Source organism: Hippichthys cyanospilos, chromosome 2 (genome assembly GCF_059441005.1).
Source record: "Hippichthys cyanospilos isolate Australia breed blue-spotted pipefish chromosome 2, RoL_Hcya_1.0, whole genome shotgun sequence".
Lineage (NCBI taxonomy): Eukaryota > Metazoa > Chordata > Actinopteri > Syngnathiformes > Syngnathidae > Hippichthys > Hippichthys cyanospilos.
The window spans coordinates 5,715,350-5,743,229 of record NC_142370.1 but is presented as its reverse complement, the minus strand read 5'-3'; the positions used below and the strand labels follow the sequence as shown (position 1 = coordinate 5,743,229).

Sequence of the window (27,880 nt, the reverse complement as noted above, 5' to 3'; positions counted from 1 at the left end):
TATGCATCCTGAACATAGTTGCAGATGTTATGTTTGTGTGTGTTTTAAAACCATGGATGCTGTTTCTATGTCAAAGTGTGCAGCCATGTGTATTAATGAATATGTGAGTCAGCGTTCATGCCCACTCCATTTAAGCTGAACACAGGCTGGGGCCCTGCTTTAGGGCAGAGCCAGGCTAGAGTGGAACAGCCGAGTGAGAATGGAGTCAAGAGAGCAGCAAAAATGAAACAAAAAGGGAGAGTTTGGCGAATGTACGCTGAGGGTGGACACATGAATTTGAAGGGAAAGCCACGTGCTACAACCAAACACACAACACGTTATATAAGTGGTGGGTCTCTGCTTGTTTTTGCCCTTCCTTTGAGGCATCTCTTCTCATCTGCTTTGTTTACTGTGCTGAATTACTTCAACACCAAGGGGGCGTTAACATTTTCCATGGCAGAAAACCAAAAGTGTAAGTCCGAGGTCCCCAAATGCGGCCTGGTACTAGTCCGTGAATAATGATGTTTTGGAACTGATTTATGTTGTCCTTTAACAGTCCATTCATTTGTGCTTTTTTAGGATTTTTTTTTGTGTTTTTTTTGGGTGCCGCCTCTGGCCACTGTTGATAATACATTTCGTAATAAGGAAGGACGGTGTGGTTTGAGTTGAAAGCGGTCACTGTTGATGACACACACGTTGTTCTGTTTCTGTGAAATCGAGAATCTGTAAATTGTACTTTCCACGTAAGAATGTTAACATTTATGATACTATGCCGAAAATTAGTTTGTTGATTGATCCAATAACCTGTGACTGTGGATAACGAGCATAGTTAACGTTTTGTTCTGAAATGAATGGCATTTGTAGTTCATTTATGCGATTGATTTAATCAATGTAATTTGTGTACATTTTTATACATTTTGAGGGGGCAGCCTCAAAAGTATTTTCGAGAGTCAAGCAAGCATATTCTACATACACATAGCTGGGCCACTGTCCGAGTCGGCAATTTGAATCGGGACCCCGACCTCCGTGTGCCTCTGGGTATCCCTGAGGCTGAAAAATTCTAAAATCCTGCTTTTGACATTAATTGAATACTAAATTGCCCTTGTGTGTCACAGACATGTGAGATTGAATGGATTTTCATCTTGATGCGCCCTTTGACCAGACCAGAGTGAACCCCACCCCTTAGTGAAGCGCAAGTCGTGCGTCGCAATAAAAGTGCTATGTGAGGCTGTTTTGGACAAGACACTGCAAAACACTGTTAACCTTCACCACACACGGCAAAAAGTCTGTCTTGTTGTGGTACATCCAGAACAGATGAGCTGTCACCATGTTAAAACCCTGCTTGGTGTTTCCTGCTGGCTCAGTTACAGTGTAATGGCATTATGGCAATCCTGTGTCGTGCACAGGTTATTTTAGGATTACACCGCATGCTGCATGGTCACTAATAACGACGGCAGTGGCTGCCTACTTTATGCCTGTGCCACCAAGGAATAGGACTTTAGTACACCAGACACAACCATTTAATAATGGGGTTATTGTTGTAGTTGTAATTTTAGTGGTTTGGTATGTCGTAATTGAGACAAATGTGACTATTATTTGTAATATTTAGATTTCCTCATAAGTTTCAATTATAACGCAATGTATTTCTACATCACTGCAAATAACCACAATAATACATAATGAAATACAAATCTTTTATTACTGCATTTTACAGAGAGCATTTGCACTTGGTTATTTATTGATCTGACGACGTTTACTCCTTTCATTTAAAACACTTACTTTGTCAAGTATATGATTGATTGAAAAAAATAATCATTTGCCTTTTTACTTTTGTACACTTTTATACATTTCAATCTATCATTTTTTGCTTTGACTTATAGAGTTGGATCTTTACTTCTACTTTGACAGGAGTCTTAGTTTACACAACCTGTCTACTCTTAAGTACTGTGAATCAGACATGTGCATGCATCTTTTTAGAAGCAGGTGCTCGACCCCCAAAAAATGGTAATCATTGTCTATATTATTCATAGAGTAACAAAATATCAACAATATATGTATTTATTTCTGTTAACACAGACAACATGGTCAATAATACATTACATTCACTATTAACAAGGGAGAGGAACGGATCGTATGTTGGATGCTACATACAAATGATAAGTTTTTTTATGATATACAAAAATAACACCAGAATAAAAAAACTACAACTTTTTCTCCACTGTTGTTAGCCTATTATAACCTGAGTGTACTCTAATAGACAGATCTTTGTCATTTATATTTGCATTGGTTCGCCAGCGACAGCAGCATGTCCCAACAGGAGTATTATTGTATCCCAGAAGCCGAGCAGGTTGGGGGTAGAAAAGCAGGCACTGGGCCAAGGTGCAGCATGATGATGCAGTAAGATGGAGGCCAGCTCATATTCCACCTTGTGTTCTGCTAATGCACACATACAGTATCAGCTACCTCTACCTCTGCAAACACATACAGCTGCTAGCCAAAACCTTCAAAAAAATTAACATACATAATTCTTATACTGTGGGGGGATGAAGTACAATGTGATAGCTTGACTGATGAATGCCGCAAGAGAGAGTTTCATTTTGTCATTTGTTGCTTTACCTTTTTTGCCCTGATGGGTGTGTTGCATAGAAACTTCAGATTCATTGCTGCTCGTGGGAATGAATTAACAAAAAAAAAAAAAGAATGGTTGAAGTTTTATCAGAAGTTCACTTCCTGACGAATGTTTAGAAGAGAGATGGCGGGGTTTAGTACACCATTGAATTAAGTCATCAAGCTCTATTTGTGGTAGTCATAGCTTGTCATTGGGTATTGCCATAGTTGCCACATGCACTGTTATGTTATAACAGAGTTTGCATGTTCTCTCCCCAAGCCCCGTTCTCTCTGGGCACTTCGGTTTCCTCCCACTCTCCAAAAACATAAAAACATACTTCCTCCCACTCTCTAAAAACATGCACAGCATGTGTATTGGACACACTCAATTGTCCTAAGGTGTGATGTTGTGTGTGAATCGTTGTTTGTCTATGTGTGCCCTGCAATTGGCTGGCAACTAATTCAGGGTGTCCCCCTGCCTACTGCCCATAGTCATCTGGGATACACACCAGCAGGCCCACGGCTCTAGACCCTAGAAAATGGATGGATATCCAGTACATATACAGTAAAACACACTGGCAATTTTTGAGAAACTTCAAAATAAATCTGACAAGACCAAATAATGTATGTAATAATGTATGTACATGAATACTTGTAATTTGACGCAAAGGCTCTTGAAGAACTAAGAACTTTTGATTACAATTTTTCTGATCGTGTTGTGCATAACAGCGGACCATTTTTATAGATGTATTTGCTTTTATGATATTTATAATCTTATTTGTGAAGCCAAGATTCTTTTCTATGACTCAAAAAAAGTGTTTTTTGTTGTCGTTTTTTTTTTTTCCTTTGGTAGGAACGCAACCGAAATGTGTGTCGTCATGATGCACTTGACAAGTTTACGTTAGTGGTTAGTGAGGTTGCGTAATGTGTAGGCTGCGAGTTCGACGATGAGCAATTGGGGGCGTGTTTCCACAAGACGCGGGTCGACAATGGATAGTTTGGACATATGGAGAGCTATGCAGCGGTCGATCAGTGGGAGGGGGCGGGGGGCGTCTCCCTCTCCAGTCTTCAGGAGCTCATGGTCGAGCCGGTTTGTAGCGGCAGCGCAGAGGCGAACGTCAGTGTTCACCTTCCTCTCCGTCTTCCTCCAGTAATCACCCGTGGACTATACGCTTTTACCGCAGCGAGCACATCCTAACCGACCTCGTGCCGCAGAGTAGCCGTCCAAGCAGGAGGTAAGGTCAATACGATTCTTCGTAGAGTCTCCGCGGTGTGGCGTCACGTTTGCGCAGAGACAACACGGTGTCGTGCTCCAATACTTAGTGTCCGTTTCTCATCGTACTCACGCTAACATTTTACCGCTTGCTCTTGTGAGCCATTTATTATTTTAAATAGAGATCGCACAGGGCGAATGAATATCATTGTTTATTAACAAGTAGTGGCGGTGTTAGTTGTCGGGGCCTCCATGAATTGTAATTTTAGTTGAAGCAAATGAAATGTCATTACAGTATTTATTTTGGAATTGATTAAATGCAGACTAATATTAGGGATGTACATTGGACCACCACATGTCCTTGGCAATAGTTTTAACCAAGCAAGTTAACCAAGATTTAAAAAAAAAATAAAAATGTTCGGCCTTGAATTGCGAGCGTTATTTATTCTGCAATCGAAGCCTTTACTCAATTTAACTATATTTATATTCATAACATGCAATTCACTGGCAACCAGTTCAGTATGTCCCTCGCTTACTCTCCAAAGGCAGCTGGGATAGACTCCAGCACGCCGCACGAAGATAATAAATGGATGGATTTATTTATATCTGTATTTAAACATTTTAGAGCATTATATTGTCATCCTCATATCATACAGTACTTGCCGCATTTACAGTATACACATATATACAGTAAAGTATATTCAGTCTACTTGTTTTAAATGAAAACAAGAAAACACAATTTTATAACATGTATTGGTATTTTTGATATTGTACACAAAAAAACCCTAAACATTTGAGAACTCGTAAGCAAGAGGGAAAGACCAAATAAGAAAATACAAATGTGTTTGCTAAAAAGTGTTTGTTCTTGTTTTCTCCAAAATATTGAATGATAACTTAAAGGGACACTGTATAAGATTTTGACCGTTTTCACTACGGACAGCAGGAGGTACTGCATTTACCATTGTCCGTAGCTATAACAAACATGGCAGCCTCCGGAGGAATGCCACCCCTCCCTACGTAATGTAATTTAATGATAACTATACCTACGATTATATTAAAAGCATATGTTAAGGTCGTTAAGGACCCATTTACTTACAACTTTTTGAATTTTATAATCATTTAATTTATTCCTTTTCCATGTAAAACGGTCTAAATCTTACACAGTGTCCCTTTAAGGGATAGTATACTAGCCATTGTAAGCAGTACCAATATTTTTATTTTGTCTGTTTATTTTGATGACTAAATTGTTGTTCTTGAACACGTGTGATGACATTTTCAGTCAACAGCATGTGGCAAATGTTGTTTTCAAGGTGTTAACTGTCCATAATAATTTTTTCATCAAATTAATTATAGAAAAAATGGTAATTCAACACAGTGGACAGTCCATGGTATTGTCTACCAGGCCTGGCCCAGATATAGATTTTCTTGATTAATTCGAATTTTTGATATGGATGATTGGAAAAAATAATAAAATTGATTTTCCTTTTGTGTTTGCTGCGATGCGTTTGGCCCTCATTAGCTTCCGTAGCTTCCATATTCCTCTGGTTTACTTCGCACTCAAGCCAAGCAGAAGACCTTCGCAACACGGCTGCGGCTAAAAGCCAACCGTTTATTTCTGAATGACAGGACTTCTATTGTCAGTGGTTTGCGAGTGGTTTCGATGTGCGGCTTCAGAAGATGAGCAAGTACTGCTGCAACGTTTGTTCACAATGAACTTGTTTCGTTAACTACAACAGAGGCACACAATCGACTACGTAACAACAGCAGGTATACAACAAATTTGGCAGCACCTTATACAAGAGTTCACTTAGGATACAAACAAAACTATTTGGATGTTTATCTGTAAGAGAACTGCATTTGATCAATCTTATACAATCTTCTACTATGTTTACAGAAGTATTTCATGCAAGACAGCCATTGTGCACTTTATTTATATGAGTAGTTATGCATGTTAAATGATAGCTAAAATAAAAGCAAAACTTGTTTTGAACTTTCGGTGTTATTTTTACTCATTATTTTAAAAAACAATAGGAAGAAGGAAAATTGGAAAAAAATCAAAACTTTAATTTGTGGGGGGGAAAAGTCTAGTCTTTACTAAATAATATACTGTAATTCCCCAAATATAAGACACACTTTTTTGTAACGAGATGAATTTGTTCCGCGGTTAGGCTCGTAAGGCGAATTCGCCTTATGGTGGGCAATCCAAACCTATGTTAAATAGCTAATGTGTTTAGAACCCCAGGTAAAACATCAAAATTGTACATACATATTCAAAATTGGTACCAAAATTGTATAGTAAGTGCTACGTATGTATAATATACATGTATACAATCAGAACCATCATGGCCATGTCGAAGTGTTCTTGAGCAAGACGCTGAACCCCTAATTGCTCCTGATGCTGCGTTATCAGTAGGTAAATCACAGATCCGGCCCGCCGCCTCACTTTTTGTGGCCCTTGAAATGCTGATTTGACTTCAGGTTTCTGACTAAAATACCAAAATTGCAAGTTGTCTTTAATTTGTAAAAATTTGGGGGAAGAAAAACAAACATTTTCTTATTCTCCAAATCTCTTTTGAACAGTTTTTGCTGACTTCTGAAATCAAATCTTGGTAAATGTGTGATCAGCACACTTAAAATGTATTTGAATTCACAGTCATTCCGGCCCTCTGACAGAAACTATCACTATAATGCGGTGTCAAATAAAAATTTGTTTGACACCACTGAGGTAAATGACTAGTTAGTGTAAAGCACTTTGAGTACCCAAGGTAGAAAAGCGCTATATAAGTGAAAGTCCATTTACCAGAAACTATCATAAATAAAAAACATAGAAAGGATTTATTCACCTTTGAGTGGCGCTTATGCCCATATTCCCTAGTAAGGGTAGCCTAGGCTAGGCTAGTTTCGTATTTCTTGATTATCTTCAGCTTCATTTCCATATAAATTATCTTCTTACTTCTCTCTTTAACATCACCAGCACTCTTGGGACCCATGGCTAACCCATTCAAGTTTGAATATAAAGCCGTAAAATGGCTATAAATATGGTTTTGTAACCACTCACGATTGAACAAAGCTTTACGTTCCGCCATTTTGAAACGAGTGAGGCCGACCAATAGCAGACCAGCATCTCCGTGAGGAGATGCCGACCAATCGCAGACCAGCATTGTAGTGACACGTAGCATGGAGGCATTGAAAAAAGGTGCAATTAACTAAAAATGTCTGCAGATAGAGACGAAACAACACAAATGCAGCCAAGCCCTTAGGGTCATGACAGTTGTTTTCGTTGCCAAACACGGAAAATACCATAAAGAGCTGACGAATTGACTAGTAATTAATTGCGTTCTTTTGGCACATACACACAATCATAAACTTGCTGGCAAGGCATTCACTGACTGCTCACAGTGTGGGACATCTGAAGCACACTTAACTTTATGCGCAAAAAATATATACAGGTAGCTTGAACACAAGAAAATGTAAAGAATTTTGGACGATGAGATTTATTTTGTTTTTCTTTAGTTTTTACATTGTTGCCAAAGTGTCGGTGCATCTTATACATGGTAACATAGAAAATACAGGAATTTGACCTCAAATTTAAGGATGTACACTGGTGCATCTTATACTGTATTTGGGAAATTGAAGTAATATTTCTGAAAGGACAAATAATCCAAATTTGGACTTGCTGTACTTGCAATTTTTGTGTTTGTGCTGTGCCCTAATTACAGTAGACCCCTGCAAAATGTTTTTGGCTCATACTGCTGTGTCATACAGGATCTGTTTGAGAAGGGTGTTGGTTTACAGCTTTGTCATGCTGGAGCTTGTCGAACTGTACTTGGCCACAAATCCTAGGTCAAATGGCCAGAATAACGGGAAGTGAAACGTAGCACAGCCCACGTCAAGCGAACAGATTTTGCACGAGTTTATTCCAAGATCCCAATAAAGTGGAAAGTAGACTACGGGTGAATGTTGTTAAAGCAGTTAGGGATTACAAAGAATTTATTCAATGAGCCTATAGTGGGGACTATGGGTTTATTTCCTTTGTCAGATCTCTCCCCATTCTCCGTTTTGAACATCAGCTTTTTGGAGACTGAACGAGGAACCAAATTAGCCAAAATAATTGCGTAGGAAAATGAATAAGCAGAACAGAATAAAGAATGGAAATGGCTGTCACATTTAAAACTAGCAACAAGTGGAGTGATGTTTGTTTCACACAAGCAAGTGCTCAGCATGTAGTTTGTGTGCAGTTGCAACACTTAGACACACAGGTTTGACTGGTATCAACCTGGCGTAGGATTCACAAGCACTCTAGTCTGGAACATTTGCACTCATCACGCTGGGAGAGGAAACTGGGCCAATGTGCTACTGGAAGGCAAGCAGAACCTGCCAGATGAACTCAATTGAGAAGAAAAACAACACACCCTGATCTGCTGGCAGGAGAAAAAGGCTTCATCTCTCCTCCAATGCAGCTCAACAAAGATTTACGATTTGTTTCTACAGTCCCGCTCATGGACAAGTTGGCTTTTGCGTCAAGGCTGTTAGAGGACAGAAGTTAAGCCATGCACTTATGCCTTTGTATTGAGTTGCATGCGCTTTTATTACAATAATGGCTTACCTTGGAGGCTTTTAAACAAGCATTCTACTTTGATAGCTTTTCGCAGACTGCAACAGACTGTCTTGCCAGAAATCATAGATAAAATCGATTTACAACCTGCGTACCAATAAAATACTTATATATATATATATATATATATATATATATATATATATATATATATATATATATATATATATATATATATTTTTTTTTTTTTTTTTTACCAACTGCAACATAGTTAAACTGTGGGCTCAGTCTATGCTGGCCAACACTTGAGGACTTCATGTGATGTAGGTTGTGTCTTTTCCCGGCGGTGTTTGGTGGTTGCATATGATTTTGCAGCTGTCTCGCCCGTCACTTGTGGTGCATCACTGAGAATGTGGGGTCATTATTTTGACACCTGAACATACACCTTCCTACTGCATATGTAACGTGTGTGGCTTTGGGCAGGGGTGCCCAAAACCTTTTGCCCAAGATCGACTTTTCCAGCAGCCCGCCTCCCGCGATCTACCGGGGTTGGGTGAATGAGTGGGTAGTGTTGGGGGGCTGTGGATCTAATGACCTTCGATAACCTAAAACCAATACAATAGAGATTGACCTCTAATGCTTTTTTCTCAAATCCAATACCGATGATTGCTAGTCGATATTCAAATATTTAAAGCCGATATTCATTACAAAGAATATTTATTGAAGTAAAATTGCTTGGAATTGCTCAATCAACATAGAAGAGGCAGGTATGACATTAAATGCCAGACAGAACCCATAAATATGGGTTTTTGAACTGCCATATAGGTCTCACTCCTGATTGGCTGTACCACAGTTAACCGATGCTGCTATGGGCGGCACAGTGATGGAGCGAGGCTTCCTTATCAGTGAAGTGCACTGCTCAGCACCTGGTATTTCCATGCGGTCTCCTATCAAAGTACTAACCAAAGCCAAACCTGCTTCGCTCCGAGGAGCAGGGAATTCTCAGGGCTGCTCAGGTTCCCTTATCAGTTATCGGGCGGGGCAGTAATCGGTGTATCCTTACAATATAACACATTGACAGCTCTTCTTTTGCAGTGATAGCACTAAACATTGTTTAGTAAACAAAATGAAAATGCACATCCGGGCTGTGTCACCCATGTCTGTAGAGTTGTCCAATTGCAGTGAGAGACAGTCTGACTCGCTCAGCTTACTTCGGCTAGGGCTAACCCAATGCTTAAAAAAACGGTATAACATAACAAGTACATAACAAGTAATGTATGACACGAATAGCCTTTGTATGATTTTATTTGAAAGTTCTTCCCAGAAGCATGATCGTGACAACAGTTAGGAATCATTTTCAATTGTAAATTCAAAGAAAACAGGAAAACCAATTGACTACTCACGACTTGTATACTTTTTGTGTTCCTATCTCAAGTTTTTGTTCTCAAAGCAAAACACCAGCCGTACGATGAGTTACTCGTATCTGAGGGCACGCAAGGCTCAAAATCTTTGGGCTTTTTCTTCTCTTGCAGAAAGAAAATCATTGGCTCTGTGCTTCAGGTGTAGGTGTCAATGTTCCAGTTTGAACATTGCAGAAAATGTCATTTTTGACCATGCAATGTTTGGACTAAGATCAATATGTTATTCTCCAAATGAAATGAACAAATTGCTCTCCATCTATTTTCTTACAAAACATCATCTTGGTTTATGAATGTTGTGAATTACAAACGAGGTCACGGAATGAAATAAGTTTATCACCTGAGGTCCCACTATACAAGAATTTTAAAGCACACATGTGGTCACAGAATGAGGTTAACTAATGTCTCAAGGTACCATTGAATTAGCATTGCTACTTGTACTTAAATGTCATTGTGGATTAACTCAACCAGAGTTTGCTTATTTTAGTTCTTTGGGCGCTAAAGAGAAGAGCAGTTGAATGTGAGTGGATGAAATTTTTTGTGCACTCTATGTCCCCACTCCTACCCCTCCCTTCCCATAATGCCTACACCACTACTAGACAATGAAGTTTTCTGGAAAACGTTCTATGGACTTCATCATCAGTCAATGTTTGCATGCCGTGTAGTGTGTGTGTATGTGTGCGTGTGTATGTTAGGGGGGGGTAGAGGATTCTCGAATCACCCCACCATTCACGCTGACCTTCGACCTTTGATCTGAGAGCGGCAACATCAGTTAAAGACGTCACAGGGCTGAGCACTTTAAAGTTGCACATCCGTTTCGGCTGGGGATCAAAAGCAACTGCAATTGGTCCTGTATGGAATCGCCTCTCCATTTACGGCGCAAATGTACCGGGTAGGAGGTAGCAGATCTGACACCTCCCCCAGGCCTGGTAAGAGGCACCTTTAAACAGCTTTGAACTGTCTTAAAAGCTCAGCAGGCAGCTTTGGCGTCGCTTGGCTATCAGCACTGGAGGAGAATCAATTCTGTTTATTTTACTAGATTTTTTTAACAGCGTAATATAAACTCAATTATTACACGTGTTTAAGGAATCAAATATAAATAGTAAAATAAATGTAAACTAAATAGGAAAAGGAGAATATTATGGAGGCAATCTACATGTTATTCCAAGGTGTGGAATTTTCATACCCGCGACCTCCCCCTACTACCCTACATACCAAGATAACCGCACATACTCTCCCTCCCATTTCCCCACTTCTCACTATGCATAGGCCACTTCACAGCCTTATGTGTCCACCTGCATGCGTAAGACAGTGCAAACAAGTTATACTGTACATATATACGGTGTGGGGCCAGCAGGAACATTTAAACAGTTAACACAGAGAACTTCTTTTTTTTTTTAATATTCTTTTGTTGCATCATCCATCTTTATATTTTGTTAAAAGTTGAAACACGTTTTAAACCCCTGGGTGTCCAGGGATTTTGCTCTATCCTGGCCTTATTATCACCCAACTTGGGCTGACTTTGAAAGAGTCATAACATCATAAAATAGAAATATATTTTACTTTCAACCTTTCAAAATGTTCAGTGGCATCAGCCCTATCTATACATATGTATATTTATGTATGTATATTCTTAAGCTGTTTTGTTAAGAATTTTAATTTTGTGGAAAAAAACTAACAAAAAAAAAGAACAGCTATTAATTACTTCAGATTTTGCCGATGAGAATAAGCAGATATTCTGCAGCAAAATAAAAGATTTCCTGTAACATTTAGCTCTTGGATCTCAGCCTTTTGTCAACCTCAAGTCCCACAATGCATAGCAAGAACTTTGCATTCATGATAAGCCACTCAACGAAGTCATCGAAAGGCTTGCAGATGTCATAAGTTGTCGGCTAGCGCCCCCAATCCCGATGGTTTTGGGGTCCAAACACAGAAATTTCTCTTGCACCCTGTTCGCCAGTTGCCGTTGACAGGATTAATGTAAAAATCAGGGAAATGCGTTATTAAACATCAGGTTTTCGATATGTCCAAAATTGATAATATTTCCAGTTATTAATGGCAGGAAATGAGCCAGACATTGGCTAAATTGGACTCCTATAGGGTGTACCTCACGACCTCCCATTTGTAAGCATTCAGAAGGGACGGCATATTGCAAGTCCACATGTTTTGACAAAAATAATTTAGCATCCTCATGGTTTTTTTTTTTTATTTATTCTTTTCCTTTAATACCACACACCAAAAACATAGTCGGGTACACATTTCCCCCAAGGGCTTAAAGTCCCTCGTCTCTCGTCATCCTCCGTGAAGCAGCTTGACCTCTCTGACAGTGACTTTTGATCCCACTTCTACCTTTGTAACTGAATGCATGGAGTCAGTTAAGGTGATGTGCACAATGTGAAGAACTATGCACGCACATGCACTAATAGATGCGTCAAGACTTGACAGATTTAGACAGTCAAGTAAGTCAAATAAAAGCATAGAGAGGTGAAAGTTAACCTGATGGAACACCTGCTGGCCCGTTAGGTTCTTTTGGGGGAAATTGTTCCCCTTTGATCTTTAACTCTGGCTTCTATCTGCTTTTAAAATGCTCTGATTTAGTACTGGTACATTATATGGAAAGGCACATCACAGTGCTCAATTTTTAAGTACAGTAGTGGAGGAGGGTGCTGACTTGAAAACTTGTTCAATAGTGCATGAAAAAATGTTCCAATGATCTGCATCTGTGTGGCTCATGGAACATATGTATTAGCATTTCCTTTAACCCTGTTTGACATTCCTTCATTAAGACTAAATTATATTGTATGTAGCTATCGTTTCAGTTCAACAAAATCACATTCATTTCTATATTTCAAATAGAACAAACATTCTATGATGTAGTTGTTCAGACACTACTACAGTATATTGCTCTACTTTCAGTAAATATAGAAATAACATACAAAATATAGCATGATGGAGATTTTTATGTTTTTCCCTGAACATTCTATGCAATGAAAACATTTTGCTGCCAGGCTGTCTGGAAGCTGCCACTGAATGGAAAAAAAAAATCCCAAATCTTCCATGCACACCCCACTTCCCTGTCTGCACAGTTCCATATGAACTAATCAACACTGATGTCTCATGTTGATTTATTAATGCAGAAATGACATGAATGTTATGTTGATGATCAGCACCCGATGTGGTACTTTGTCACGTGATCAAGTAAGCAATCATGTCCTTTTCCCTCTTTCTCTGATGCACAGTATTTCATTTTGTCCATAAGCATTTCCTGTTCTGGAGAAAGAGCATATTGTGCACGAGTGACGACAACTCCCCAACATGCACAATCTTCTGCAAATGAATGAGCAGAATGATGTGTCCTTTGCCCCTAGGGGGCAAACATGACAAAAATATGTCTGTGTGCCCTCTCCCCCATGGACTGCCACAGACGGAGCCAATGTGAACATTTCCCTCTCTTCTGGGATTAAATTTGTTCAAATTGGAGCTGTCTTTTCCGACATACAGAACTCACAGTTGGCCTGATCCAGATAAAAATATTCAGGTCCATTAGTGTGTCCTTCTCTGAAGCTTCTTTTTTTTCAAGATTCATTCATCTCACTTATGATAACGCACAAGCTTGTGCATGCTGGAGTGCTTTGGAACAAGACAGTGAAGTCTTTATTAAAAGCCGTTTCTCAATGGTGATGTTGTTTTTGTTTGGCCGCCAGCCCGTATGCACATGAATGAAAAGCTCACCAACGTGGAAATGGAACATCTTACAACGTACGCTGTAGAGACAGAATTTCTGGCACACACATCTGCCTGAATTCATCAGGAAGGGAGGTAGACACTATTGGTTGTTTTTCAGCATAACGGCACCCTAATGCAATGGAGTTTTTTGGTACACTGTTTCAAATGTTCTGTTTGGTACACATACTTAAAATGTATTACTGCCCTCTTACAGAAGCTATAACTACAATGTGGCCCACGGTAAAAATGAACATGACACCCCTGGGTTAGAACATCTGCCTCACAATTCAGACGTTCGGGGTTCAATTCCAGCATGGATTTGGCATGTTCTCCTCGCGCTCGCGTGGTTCTTCTCCGGGCTCTCCGTTCTCCTCTTGCATTCCAAAAACATGTGTGGTAGGTATATTGAACACTCCCTGGTCCTCAGGTGTGAGTGCGACTGTAAATGGTTGTTCATCGCGGTGTGCGTTGCGATTGGCTGGCAACCATTCCAGGGTGTCCCCAGCCTACTGCCCGAAGACGGCTGGGATAGGCACCAATAAGCCAGCGACCCAGGGGAGGATAAGCGGCTAAAGAAGCTTGGATGGATGGAAGTAAAAACTCTCATTAGCCGGCCGTGCTTCTCGTCGTGAGGCTGCCGCGCAACCTTTTTGATGTCGTTCAATACCGCCGGCCACAAAACATCTATGCAGCCATAATCTTGACCGCTTAGCCTCACGAGAGACACGAGGTGATTGAAGGAGCCAAAAGCTCAAAAACACACGTTCCTCTTATCAAATAGGTCCCAGAGGGAACCCAGTATTCATAACTGACATTGAATTTCCTGTGTGCTCACAAACACATATTTTCACCACTTTGGAATTTTCTACAGTAAAACATTGTAATTAATCAATAAAACAGTGTTTACTTGTCCGACTCGGTGCAAAATCTCCCCTCTTCAACTCTAGAACCAAAATGAAACAAAAAGACATAGATAAGGTTGGCATGTATTTACTCTTTGATGAGTGTTATGGGGGCAGTGTAGGAGAGGTACGAATTTCTTATGCCATATGCTTTTCTTAAGTCGCATTTACCTGCTCGGGCAGGGTCGGTGTGAAAGCGCAGAATAAGCAAGGAATGCTTAGAAATGCATCAATGAAGGAAATTAACACTTTGGGGGTGTTTAGACAGAGATCGAATTGCAAAAGAACTCCCACAAACTGCTAGAAAATTTTCTTCATTCCTTTATATACAGTATGAGCTGCTTAGCATGCAGACTGGCTCACACTGTAGCCAGTTTGAGGATTTTTTTTTTTCATTCATCAAGCCAGGATCCAGTCTTCAAAGACACAGGCACAAAAATCGCAAATATTGTATTGTGAAATCTAGATTGTTCAACTGTGCAAAATGAATTTTTAACTCATTACTTGATGAGACAATCAGTAAAATAACTATTAATTTGTTTGACAGGCTACAGCCGTACTTTTGTTCATATAATGTAATTATCTAATGGCACATTCTGATGTCTTTAGTTGTCATTTTAATTGACCCAGCCTGTTCTTTCCGCTCTAAATTTAGGTCTTCACTTGTTCTTCCTGTTAAAATTCCATCCCTACATCCGCCTGCGGTCCCCTCTGTTGTCAACTACATCTCATCACACTGCCTTCTCCACCATCTTTGCTATTACTTTGCTCATTAAACTGCCTGCCACGGAGTCCTGAAAAAAAATACCTTCACTGTTAAAATGACCATTTTCTGTCTCTGTCTTCACTTTGACCTAGTTTAACACTGATCTAAATAACTAACATAAACAAAAGACCAAACACCCCAGAATGTGAAAAGCCAAATCAAAATCCCAACAAAAACCAGAACAGGACAGAAGAGAAAACCCCAACACTTACCAAAACACAACAAAGTACCATCCAGAACATAACAATTTAAAAACCATCCAAATCTGCTAAAATCGGTTAATTCTTTTCCCTTCCTTGTCGTCTGCCTTTATGGGCAACTGCAGTGTGCAGTGAGCCTCCTCTCATTGTGTCTGTTAATCTCTTGATAACAGAGTGACTGACCAATTTATAGTTCATTTTAAATGAACGACTTTCAAACAATACTGTATATGGATTTGAAATCACAGGTCATAAGCTTGTGAATTATCCAATGATGTTACAACCTTTTGTAACAACTTGGGATCTCTCAGGTTTAGCATCATCAACAGTTGATGTTTTGCATTGTGAATATCCAATTTATTCGTGAATTATCTTATGAAATTGGACTGACAGGCTTAGGACCGTAGCTTGCAAGCTAAAGCTAAACAAGACTAAGTCAAAGAGTGTTTTTCCAAATAAACTGCAGTGTTTGTTTCTGCCAGGAGAGGGCCCTAGCTGTTACAGAAGCTTCCCAAAATGAAGCCATTTTCCAAGCAATCGGTCCCAAACTTCCACAAACGGCCCAAAAAATCTGGATTTGAGCATCACCAAAAACACATGTCTATTATCCTTAAGATTGAACCCTTATAAGCTATTGAAAACTCATATTTGACGTTGCATAGCACCATTCTCTGCTTGACTAATGGCTCCGTTGGATGGCTCACATATCGACTTACTTTGCCTAGTACCTTGTGGGACATCATCACAATTTGCATATTCAACTGAAATCCAAAGGGTCAGATCCACGAATCCAAAGAAAAGTTTCATGCAAAGACGTGAAGAGGTCGTGTTTCACCAAGCCATAGTTGTTTAAACGAGAGTTGAAGTTCAAAATACTTTGCACTCACGTTTTCAATTCGCATTTTCGCGTTTTCAATTGTGGCTGACATCTTATCATATGCTACTTTTATGGAGCATTTTATGCGATACTGTTCGAGGTAGGGCGTGAGCAGTCTAGTCTCGCTAGCTCAACAAGGTGAACCAATAGAGCTTTTGCACCCATCCAAACAAACAAAGTCGGCCGTGGGGAGTTTTCGACTTTCGAAAAAGTGCAGCTGTGTGTAATGTTTGGCTGAACGTGTGTGTATGAGGGAGAGTGAGCTTGCGTTTGTGTTCATGTATGTGTGTAGAAATTGTCAATATAAAATGACAGAGTCCACGTTGTACTATAAATTGATATATTTCAAATCAGTCACATTTTTTATGTTGTGGTGGCGTAGATTTATCCCTAATTTTTTACAAAATGTATATATTTCAGATTAAATTGGATGTGTTCAATCCGAAAGAAATAACGTAGCAGTGTATGTGTCTTGCTGAGCAAAACCAGGTTTGCGCACGGAAGGTTTGTTTTGATTTTATATACTTTTTTTTTCATAGTAAATGCTTGTTACACTTGCTGTATTATATATTTTATTTAAAAATAAAAATATTTTTTAATATGGTAATATGGCTGCTTAGCAAAAATATTTTTAAAATGATGTATTTTAGAGCAGTTATTTTAATTCCGTGCTACCGTGATATTTTTGCTCAAGGGGGTCATATCGTCAGAATCTGATATCAGCCCGTGCCTTGTTGGCTGTGAGAGCAGTGTGTTGCAGAATACTCATGTAATAAATCCTTTTTGCCAGAAGGCGACAGGCAGCACAGTACTTTGAGATAAGCTCTGAAGAAGTGATGGTGATTAGTGGGAATGAAACACATCAGTCTCGCTAATCACCGGCAGTTTTCGGCTGGTGGTGTGCCTCTAGAAGAAAAAGTGGGCCTTGACTCAAAAAAGTTTGAAAAACACCGATCCAGACAAATGCTCTATCGCTGGGTTGATTGAAAGCAAAACGGAAAAGAGGAAAGGAAGGCAGTTGAACTGGACACCACCAGCCAATGAGCCACAAGTAGAAAAAGTAAATGAGACAGGAAGCAAAATAAAGACTGAGGTTAGTGTTATGTGCGGACCACTTGCTTATTTTCTTGCGCTCATGGTCATTTTCCTTGGATGCTGTATTTCTCTGCATGGATGATTGTACATCTGAGATTTTTCGGACTAGTCTCTGTGATTTCTCACTTGGTGACTGTTGGAATTGTCGTTTTTTAAGTGTAGAATACTCACCAAAAAAGAACACCTTAAATGAGCTCACAATCGTGAAATGTGCAAGCGACTCAAAGCGACTTTAAATGAAGCCTTGGTGAGTCACTGGCTTGAGAATGAATCCTCCAGCAGGCCTACACACGCGTACATGCGCTCACACACTCACACACACACAATGCAAAATGATTTCTGCCTCTATAGTTTCACACTGAAGTTTCAGCATGGTCTTGACGTTGTCGCTTTGGGGGTTTCTCCGATTGTGAGTCACGGAGGCCAGTTTGAACATGGAAGGTTTAGGTAAGCCATATGCTAAAATAATACATCAGTGCGGGAAAGGGAAAAGGGCAGCTCTTTTGTACTTGAGAATTGTGTAAACCTTCAGACTTGAGGTTTTTCTTTGTGTTACTCGGTTCTTAATGTACAGTACACAGCCTTGACAAAAAATGTCAATCAAAATACTTGATGAGATCTGGCAAACTGACAATTTAAACTACTAATGTCATGTACTACAATACATACTGTCAACATCAAGAAACAGCTTCAATATGCGTATATTATTACCAAAACAATTAAAAAGCTGTGAAAATATTTACCTTTTTGACAAATGATTTTGCAGCATTCTGCTTTGTCGGTTGGGAAGGGCTAGTTTCAAGAAGCCAACTGCAAACTTTTGTTTTTGTTTCTGTATTGTGAAAGCATCGACTTGACACATCCCCGTATTACTGGTGACGTGCCATACTGCAAACCCCCTGATGCAGTTTCACAGACGTGACTCTATGACATAACCTCTGAGTTAGCAGAGAAAATTTGCAACATACAATAGGGTTGAAAACGCAGTTTGCTTTTTTTTCATTCAAATGCGTTCTGCAATTTTTAATTCAATTCAGTTTGCGTTGTGGCAACAGTGTTATCACGGTGATGCAAAATCATACATAAGGAAATCTGTGAGTCTTGTTAGTCATTTCAAGCCAACTCAATATCATTCACACAAGCAAAGACTGAACACCTAAAAACATTAAAACCTAACAGTATATGGGGGCAGAAGAAAAGCACTGAAAACAAAAGTATAGTAGATGACCAAAATCCACTGTACAACAAAAATATACTGTGCAATTAAACACATTTGCAGAAGAGCCTTAAAACATTTCAAATTAAAGTTATGAAATAAACATAGGCATCTAAACCTACTGTAGTAAACAACCATCTAGTGTAATGGATTGAAAAATGTTTAAATGACCTTTGTCAATGGTAAGGTGAAAAAAGCCACACATGTAACCTGAATTTAAAAGCAATAACACCAGGGGCTGACGTGACTTCTGTTGACAGCTTAAACCATTTGTATGCAGCGAAGCATGTAAATGCTGTTTCGCCTTTAAACACTTAGTTCCCCCAATTGACCTGAGTGCAGAGCTCAGAACCCTACTGTGTTGTGATATGCATTTTTTTTTTTCTTAAGGAATTTAGGACTCAAACCAAACATTCATTTATAAACCGGTAGCACAGTTTCAAATTTCCCTCCGCAGCTGATTGGGAGCCAGTGTAACCGCCTCTAGGAATGAAGTAATACTGTATGTTCTGAGCTCTTATCTGTGGTCAGAACCCGAGTTGCACAGTTCTCAATGATCTGCAGCTGTCTGACATTCTTTTGAGGTAGACCTGACGTTGCGCAAAACCTGATAAGTACTGTCCTGCCGAGCATCGTTACTAGTATAACAATAGGCAATTTTAAATTGGTTTCTAGTAGTTTATGACATCTTTGCACCTAAAAATGTAGAAAATGATTGCTTTTTTTTTTTTTTGCATCAACAGAAGCCCAATGTGAGGATGGTGTAACAACAAGAGGCACTGCTCACTACTCAGGCCATGGCTTCCATGCCCCTCCTTTTAGTAAGCTTCCTCATTTCCTCCCTCAGTCCATCTGATGCCCAAGCCATCATCGGTGCGTCGCCCTCCTTCTTTCCTCTGGATCTCCCTAAAGACTCTCAACGCATCAAACAGACAGATGGATCCTGGTCCTCTTTGCCTTCCAGCGTGCGCAGTGCTGTGCCAGCTAAGGTTACAGCGGGGGATCGGCTAACAACAACAACAAATGCAGAACAGCAAGGGCCAAGAATACCCTCGGCTACCTCCATTAACCCAGCCCTTTCTTCTCAGACACATAGCCATGGTGCAAATACACTTCGGCCAAACGTTACCACGCTCGAGATGGACTCATTGAGCGCGCCACTTGATGGAATGTTGGAGAAGAAAACAGTCTTGACGAGATCTGTGTTCAGTTTACCCAGCGGTGACAAACCGAAGACACCTCCAAGTTTACCTACAGAGACGAGTGATTTGCAGGGATTCGGATCAGGTACTACAACACTAATGTTTGAAAAGGACAAATTGCTTGCTCCTGGGTCAACTACGCTTGAAAAATTGGCACAGTACCAACCACAAGCGCAGACTAAAAAAGCTAAAGTGCACAATTCATCAGTGGAAACTCAGACTGTAGCGCGTCACTTGTCGCCACTGACGACACAAAGTGTACCACGAGCCAGGCCGTCTCCAGTAGGAACACAGGCCACGCCTCCTGCTGTTGTAGTAACAGGTGAGGAGCCCGATTCTATTGAGCCATTTTCATTCAAATGTTTCCTTGCACTTCACGCGTGTGTCTTTGTGTCTAATTCTCAGGTAATTTGACACCTCCCATTGACAAAAAACTTGAATCCGTGCCTGCAGGGACTTTAAACAGATCCTACACGAACATTACAGTTGGCTCCACTGAAAAACAACCACAGACTCCCAGACCGCCTGTTACCAATCAAAGCAAGATTTCAAAGATCATGACAGAGAAAGTAGCTGTAACAACCACAGCCACTATGCTTAGAACTACTGAATTGGATCAGACAGCAATCAAAACAACAAATGAACCCAACACTTCACCTTTGGAGAGGAACACAACAAAGACAACTGTGCGACCAACAACAAAGACAACTGTGCGACCAACACCAAAAGGTACTTGAAGAATGTACATGAAGCAAAACAGCTTGTCCAACTCGTTTCACCGTTGTCATACTTAGCGAAACGCTATTTCATTTTTGGACGATGAAGAAAAATGCCCTTTCAAGGATAGGAAAGGGTATGCTGAGGTAGGCACAGAGAGAAAGTAAGGGCAGGGGGAGCTAGGGTGGGAGGCAAGGAAGGGAAACAACTGGAATCCCTGGCAAACAATCGTATAAGTAATGTGTTCTGGGGGAAACAGTACTGTTGGGAATACAGAAGTAATGGGTTGGGTGAATGAGCGGTCAAAGGATAAGCTATAGAAAGTCAAAGAATGAAGCTGGTAATGAAAAGCAGATGTATAGAAATCCGAGCCGGCGTTTGGGGAAAATCACATGAAAAGGGAAAGTGTGACACACGGGCTGATTGTCAGGGAACAACTGGTAATGTCATTGACTCTAGTCTGGGGAGACATCTTTTAACATTTTCTGTTAGTCAGTTGCCACATGTGTGCATTCAAGACACAGCAAGGTTGCTTGTGGTTCGGGGCAGGCTTGTGGAGCGTTAAGCATACCCAGCTGTGCATTGTGGAATGTCCAGATCACACCCCTGTAAGGTATAGTTTGAAGGAAGGAAGTCAGTTTGAGATAAACCAAAAAGTGTGCCTAATAACTTGGTCAAGTGACTCAAGTAACAGGAGAACACAAGATAAGAAGACAAGGTGGGAAGTGAATAATGACCGATGAATGAATCATGAGGCATCCGTGTGCCACTGGATGGGTGGTTACATGGTCCACGTGACCGAATAGGAAAAAATCAAAAAAAAAAATCACCTCAACCAGTTTGGGCTGCCTTCCGCCAATCTTAAAAAAATCATGAAAACGGGGGTACTCAAGTCAATCATAGAACAGAATTGAAAATGCTATTCATTTGAATACAAAATGTTCAGTACATGCAAATTCGTTCTTATCAACAAAACCTTTGCATATGCTAACATATACCAAATGGAAATACCTGGCACAAAGGAAAATGCTAACGAGCTAATCACTTACGAGCCAGCACTATACGACTGAAGATAAGAACATTAGCTAGCATGTTATCCACATTCACAAGTTGTTGGCTCAACAAAGTCACACATTTTGTCACACATTGTGTCCCAAGTTCTCCCTTCCGCCTCTCTACAAGCCAGGTGGGTGCTCTTGCTCGGCTCCGTTTTGTATTGAAAGCTCAGCTGGCCGTGTTGGATAGCTCCCGGTGACCGCAAAGCAGCCGCCGTGATTCGTTCCTGCCCCCTGCTTGAGACGTTGAACGTTGCCGAAGTCGAGTGGCTTGACGCGATGCACGCGACAAAAGTTCAATTTTTTGAACTTCTCGCGTCACGCGTAATTACGCGTCGCTCCATCGCGTCCATCGCGTCGCTCGACGCATCATCGCGCCCGTCGTGCAAACTCCATTGACTACAATACAAAACCGTCGCTCTTCGCACTCCATCTGAACGCGGCATAAGGCAGTGGTTCTCAAATGGGAGTACGAGTAGGGGTACTTGAGATATAAAATAAAACCAACAAACATGCGAAAATCCTTTAAAAATAATAATTGAATTAATTAAATGTTTCAGAAAAATAAAAGATCATGAAATGTTTTTTATTTTCAGTAAGTTGTTCAATTTCATTAAAAAAAAAAAAAAAAAGCCAAATTCTCCCCCATAGGAGAATGGTTTGACCCAACTTGTCCTGTGTCACCTCTGGTTACCTGTCAAGTTATGATTTCCTTTTTTTGTTTATTTTTTGTGAACAGATCTCTTCTACGATCCCAAAAGAGGACACATTAAGTTGAATATTTTTCTATTGACAAATGTATAATATACAATAAATACATATATATACAGTACACAATTTTTTTTTAGAACAGTTTTGAAACTTTACGTTGATTTTTTTCTGGCGGACAAATATTTAATTATATTTAAGTTATTTCTTTTTAACAGATATTTGTTTGTTTCAACAGATATCTTCTATGATCCAAAAGAGGACACTTTATGTTGATCATTGTTTTTTTGAGCAATACAAAAGTTCTAAAGTTTAATAAATCAGACTCTGATGACATGCTTTAAATCTTTTCTTTTTTTTAAACCAAAAATGCTTTGCAGTGGTTAAGGGATACTTGGCTGAAAACATATTTCACAGGGGGAACTTCACTGAAAAAAAGTTGAGAATCACTGTTCTAAGGTACACTGAAATGCTAGTCTCTGCCATTATGTAACACGTAGACCTCATTAATTACATAATCTAATTAAGCCATGTAATTACTACTTTTCTAAATATGGCCTGCCCTCTATTATGTCTGTTGTGTTAACGAACATTATCATTATATCTGAGATAATCTGATGTTTTGCCATTCTAGTTAAATTACGGAAAGAATTACTTGACTATAATAACCCAGCAGTTCCTGCTGTTGCTCAAATTTGTTCTCTTGCCCTGCGATTCTGTATTATTGACCCTCATGTAGGAAGTATTTACAGCGCTGCGGGTTACATCATGACATTTACAGTCGTCGTTTAAAGGTTTCATTCAATTACTTAGTTATCTTCCTTTGTCAAATCATATTTAGAACTGGGGTGATGAGCTGCATAACAAGTTAGGAACATCAGCTGCTGGGTTGGGCCAGATGGCTGTTACAGTAGAGGGGAACTACACCCCTCTAGTGGTTTTGGCATCACATCTCAAATGTTTACTGTCCTTGGCTGAAAAATTATAATTCACAGGGAGTAATTTATATTTATATGTGGACTCGTGAACAGGCAGATAGCACCTACCTCATGCAACTGGCAGCACCCTTTCAACCACTGACATCATGTTGACAAATTCTCCTTTCTTATCCTCACTGAGTATTAGTGTTGTAAATGTGTCTATACAAGTATATTAGAACATTTAAATGATATGTATTTAAAGTTGTTTTCCTTTTCGGATTATTTCCAGCTCGTCCATCATTCCGGACTACCACTGTGGCACCATACACCCCAAAAAGTGTCACTGATAAGAAGAATGGCTCTATTTTGTTAGTGGATCCTAGACAAGATTCAAAGTCATCAGCCTCTGCAAGCACTGAGCCGTCTCCAAATGGAAGCCTTATCTACTGGGGTGACATGAGCAGGAATCTGACGTTTGCATGGGAGCTGCATGTCTATGGGTCAGCCAGCCTTTTTTTGCTTCTGTTTGCTGGGTCTGCTCTCGGACTCATTTTGTCCCCGGGTTCAAACTGTCCCCATCGGGGGGCTCTTGCTCTGGCCAACGCCCTGTTGTTTCTGGTCGGAGGACTAAGGGCATCCCTCTTTCTGATTGATCCCTACGGGACACGGAAAATCCTCCCTCGTTCTGCAGTTGTGGCCATTTACAACTTGCCGTTACACTTGCTGGTGTGGACGCAGGCTGCCTTGGCCCTGCTGGCCCTGAGGATGGCCAGGGTGACACTTTTGCCTTCAACGTTGGAGCGTCCTCCCCTGGTGGCTGTGTTGGCTGTGCTTCAGTGCACTCTGCTGCTGGCAGCAGATCTGCTTTCGCCAGCCCTGTCACCTGTGGTGCCTGTCACCCTGCAGGTTCTGTCCTTGTGCTGGGGTCTGGGTCTCTGCCTGGGATTCCTCTTCCTGGTCTTTCCACAAATACGTTGCCCACCCATTACAAACCCCGGAGTCGCCGAAGAGGCCAGTGGAAAGGCTTGGACAGGAAGCAGGAGAGAAGTGATGATTATTGGTAAAGTGCTGGGAGTTTGTGCGATTCTTGGAGCGCTGTGTTGTGGGCTACATGTTCATGCCACCCTTTGGGTCTATGGACTTCTTGGGGACTGGTTGAGCTTCAACTTGGGCTGGTGGCTGGTCCATTTTTGGGCCAGACTTCTGGAACTGACCTGGGGATTATGTCTCCTTCTCCTGGCTTCGTGGGTCTTCTGGAGGCCTCAGTGTTGCAGAAGGAGAAACGAGAGGGGGTCAGGAGATGGAAGAACAACAGGGGACATGCCATCGCCCGGCGATTCTGGAGGTTCATCTCAAAGACACACATGCTGGTCAAAGATAGTGCAGAGTCTTACAGGGAAACCTTGCAAAAAATCTGATAGTAACGGCGTTGGAGCAGGTCAAACAGAGATGCCCAACAATTGGGCTGGCCAAGAACGTTCCGGGGTCGACATCACAAAGAGTCTCATTCGGAACCACAGTCATGATCAAACAGCTGCCCAACCATTGTGCGTCAAAGATAGCAACCGAGTACGCAATCACAGGGGCCATTCTGCAGAACGTGCCATTTCTGATGGCTCCGCGGGCTCCCTGATGAGACTGCAGGCGGTCGGACCGACACCACAGCGTTCAGTCAGTGGGAGTCTGGAGCCTGACAGGGACACCTCTCTCTCTATATGTGAATTTGATCTCCGGCCCCCATCTCCTATTAACCTCACCCGCAGCATTGATGAGGCTCTCCACAGAGAACACCTACTCGAAGGGGGTAGCTTGTTTCATCCTTTTAACCAAACTTCCCAATCTCCCTCCCCTGGATCTGGAATCAGTCCGGGGCTCTGGCTGCGTAGGAACAGTGACCCTCAGTTTTCGGAGAGCAGCGAGGCGCCGACAGAGTCCTCCATGCCTCTCGGGGGCAGCGTTATCAGCAGTGTGCCCAGTAGGCAGGTGACTGCTCCACCCACACCGTCCCACCAAGGTCACAAGTGGGCAGGGAACGAAATAGGAAACGTCCCCTCGTCAATGTCTTGCCCTGTGTCACTTCACCCCATGAGAACATCAATGGGACACCTGCGGGAAGATGGAGTGGACGACACACGGCCCTTCATCACACCAGACTCTGAGGAGGGTCGGGAAAGGGCTTCGAGGCTCGTCGGTTCACGCAGTTACCTGGAAGTCAGCCGGCATAACGACTCTGCCAGCGTGAGCAGTGAAATTATTGACTTATGAAACGAATCTTAGACATGAGGACCAAGCACCTGCTTACATTCAATACACCATTGAAGATTCAATTGAAAGAGAGGAAAAAAAACAACAGCACGTTTTAAATTCAACCATGAAACCACGAAACATCAAACCGAGCATCAAACCAATGTACTCGCAGGCACAGGTGTCAAACTTCAGTCTTGAAGTGCCCCTATCTTTCTCTTATCATGACTAGCTCATCAGCAAGCTTTGCTAGAGACAAACAGCAAACCTGATCATCTAAGTCAGGTGTGTTGAAGGCAGGAAACTGGCCGGAGTTGGACATGTGTACCCTAGGGCACTGGTTCTCGATTGGGGGATACGTGTACCCCAGTGGCACCTGAAGGCACTTTCAAAGGTATGTGAAATTTTAACTCAGTTTATGCAGGTATCAGCAAATCTAGTTTTGTGATTTCAATGCCATGACCAGAACAGTACATCTTAATCCATCCATTATCTTGATCGCTTAACTGTATCTTCACGAGGTTTTGTATCTGTCTTAAAGCAGTGGGCATTATACACCCTGAACTGGTTGCTAGCCAATTGCAGAGCACACAATGACAACCATTCGCACTCACGATCACACCTAAGGACAATTTAGAGTGACTTGAATAATTACCATGCTTCATTTTCGAATACTGGCGAAACCGAAGTACCAGACAAAGACCCGCTCGGGCATTGGCAGGTAATGCAACCTCCGCACAGATAGGCCAGCAAACCCATGACCTCTTCATGTGAGGCGAACGTGGTGACCTGTCAGTGTAGCCCCAGTGCATCTTTCTTTTCAGATTATGGAACAAATCAACTGGAACATGAAGCCACTTATTGCTAAATTGTTTTACAGTGACTCCTTTACAAAACGCTATACGTCTCTATTTTAGTTTTTACTTTATTATTACTTTATTTTGTTGAAGAGAAATTGTAATATACAGTGTATATATATATATATATATATATATATATATATATATATATATATATATATATATATATATATATATATATATATATATATATATATATGTATATTCCAGTCGTAAGTAAGAATGGCTTCTCGGTGAATTTCGGCTGATTTGTAAAGTGGGCTCATTCAACTTCCCAATAGAATATAATTACATCATGAAATGACAACAAGTGGAATAAAGACTATGTTTTGGTGAGCCCAACAGCTTTAGTTTCTGTGTGCATATCAACAATAGTGATTTCTTTTTTTTCAAATGGTTAAGTGGATTTTCATTTCAGTTATTTCTCTGTCATGTAAAGATGTCATACAATTTTTTGCATTGTTCTGCGCTTATAATGGTTCTGTAGCCAGCAGCCTATACAAGGTAACTCATCAATTACCAGTATTTCTCAGGTCATCATAGGCTACTGCTTGTACCGGCTGCGTTGAAACCGATGACCTATTGAAGTCGTATATCACGACCACACCTACATGTGCTCCAACATGTAACGTGTGCTTACTAGCGCTTAGTTGTAGGCGAATATTAGAATAGAGTGTTGTCAATACAGCGATTGCGCTTTAGAGGTGTTAAATGAAATTTCATCTGGCAACAAATTTCCTGGACTGCTCCAAGAAACAAAGCTGGGCTTGGCATGAACTCACAAACGCAGCACTTTCCATCAAAGCATTCGACCGAAGTATTTTATTACTAAATATGAAAGAATCTTTCAAATATATTATATGGAAGCAACAATGTAAATACTTTTATTTTTATGTTAAATAAAGATATATTTGAATCATTGTCATATTTGTCACTGTGAAAGACAATCGAAAGTGTTTTTTGCTGACTGTGCTGTCTTGTTTTGATATAGGAAATTTCTTGGCTCTGCTAAGGATTGAAATATTGATGCAGGTATAGCAAACATATTTAGAACTTTTGAAAGTCATTTTTATGAAAAATACTCAAAAGTGCACAGAAAGTAGCTTGAGTGGTACGTTAGTTAACAAAACTTTATTGAAATTCAAATATTAAATGACATGATTTGTGTATAAGAAGATGACAAGAGACGTGGAGTTTTCCAAGTGATGCTATTTAATTGTTTAGTGGTTTTTGCCAAAGGGCCTTGTGTTGTATGCTGTACATTCCAAAGGATTTCTAAGAATTTGCTGCTTTGCTGCTCCCACTTGTTTTGCTTCCAGATCAGAGTGAAAGTTCCAAGTATGTTCGGTGTTGCCCCCTCTTCAAAGTATACGTGCCATAGAAATTGAATCCATGTGTCCACCCCACTGTGCAAATATTCAGTATTAAAGCTCTTTGTTTGAGTGATTTAACATGTGTTACTTCATTTTTGCTGAATTTCATGTCTGCATTCAAATAAAGAATGAAAACTGTTTGTTTACAGTGTTGTATGATGCCTGGTTTTCTTACATAATATCACACTGTTAGTTTGGCTTAACAGTGAATACATTTTCAGAATCAAAATGAATTATTGCCAAAAAG

The 27,880-nt window shown here is 40.6% G+C and overlaps 1 protein-coding gene across 1 annotated transcript; it reads left to right on the top strand.

Annotated features, from left to right (window-relative positions):
• Positions 1-432: 432 nt before the first annotated feature.
• Positions 433-27,779, top strand: LOC148426998 (uncharacterized). The gene is made up of 5 exons (XM_088408726.1): positions 433-451; positions 3,738-3,821; positions 19,298-20,078; positions 20,162-20,485; positions 23,446-27,779. The coding sequence occupies exons 3-5, from the start codon at positions 19,352-19,354 to the stop codon at positions 25,419-25,421; spliced, it is 3,027 nt and encodes a 1,008-aa protein (XP_088264852.1). The 5' UTR covers positions 433-451; positions 3,738-3,821; positions 19,298-19,351; the 3' UTR covers positions 25,422-27,779.
• The last annotated feature ends 101 nt before the right edge of the window (positions 27,780-27,880 follow it).

What these genes read in the sequence shown, in the direction of transcription:
- LOC148426998 (XM_088408726.1), top strand. Translation starts at nt 19,352, where the DNA reads ATGGCTTCCATGCCCCTCCTTTTAGTAAGCTTCCTCATTTCCTCCCTC. An exon ending in TCCTGCTGTTGTAGTAACAG is followed by an intron (nt 20,079 to 20,161) that starts GTGAGGAGCCCG and finishes TCTAATTCTCAG; the next exon opens with GTAATTTGACACCTCCCATT. An exon ending in TGTGCGACCAACACCAAAAG is followed by an intron (nt 20,486 to 23,445) that starts GTACTTGAAGAA and finishes GATTATTTCCAG; the next exon opens with CTCGTCCATCATTCCGGACT.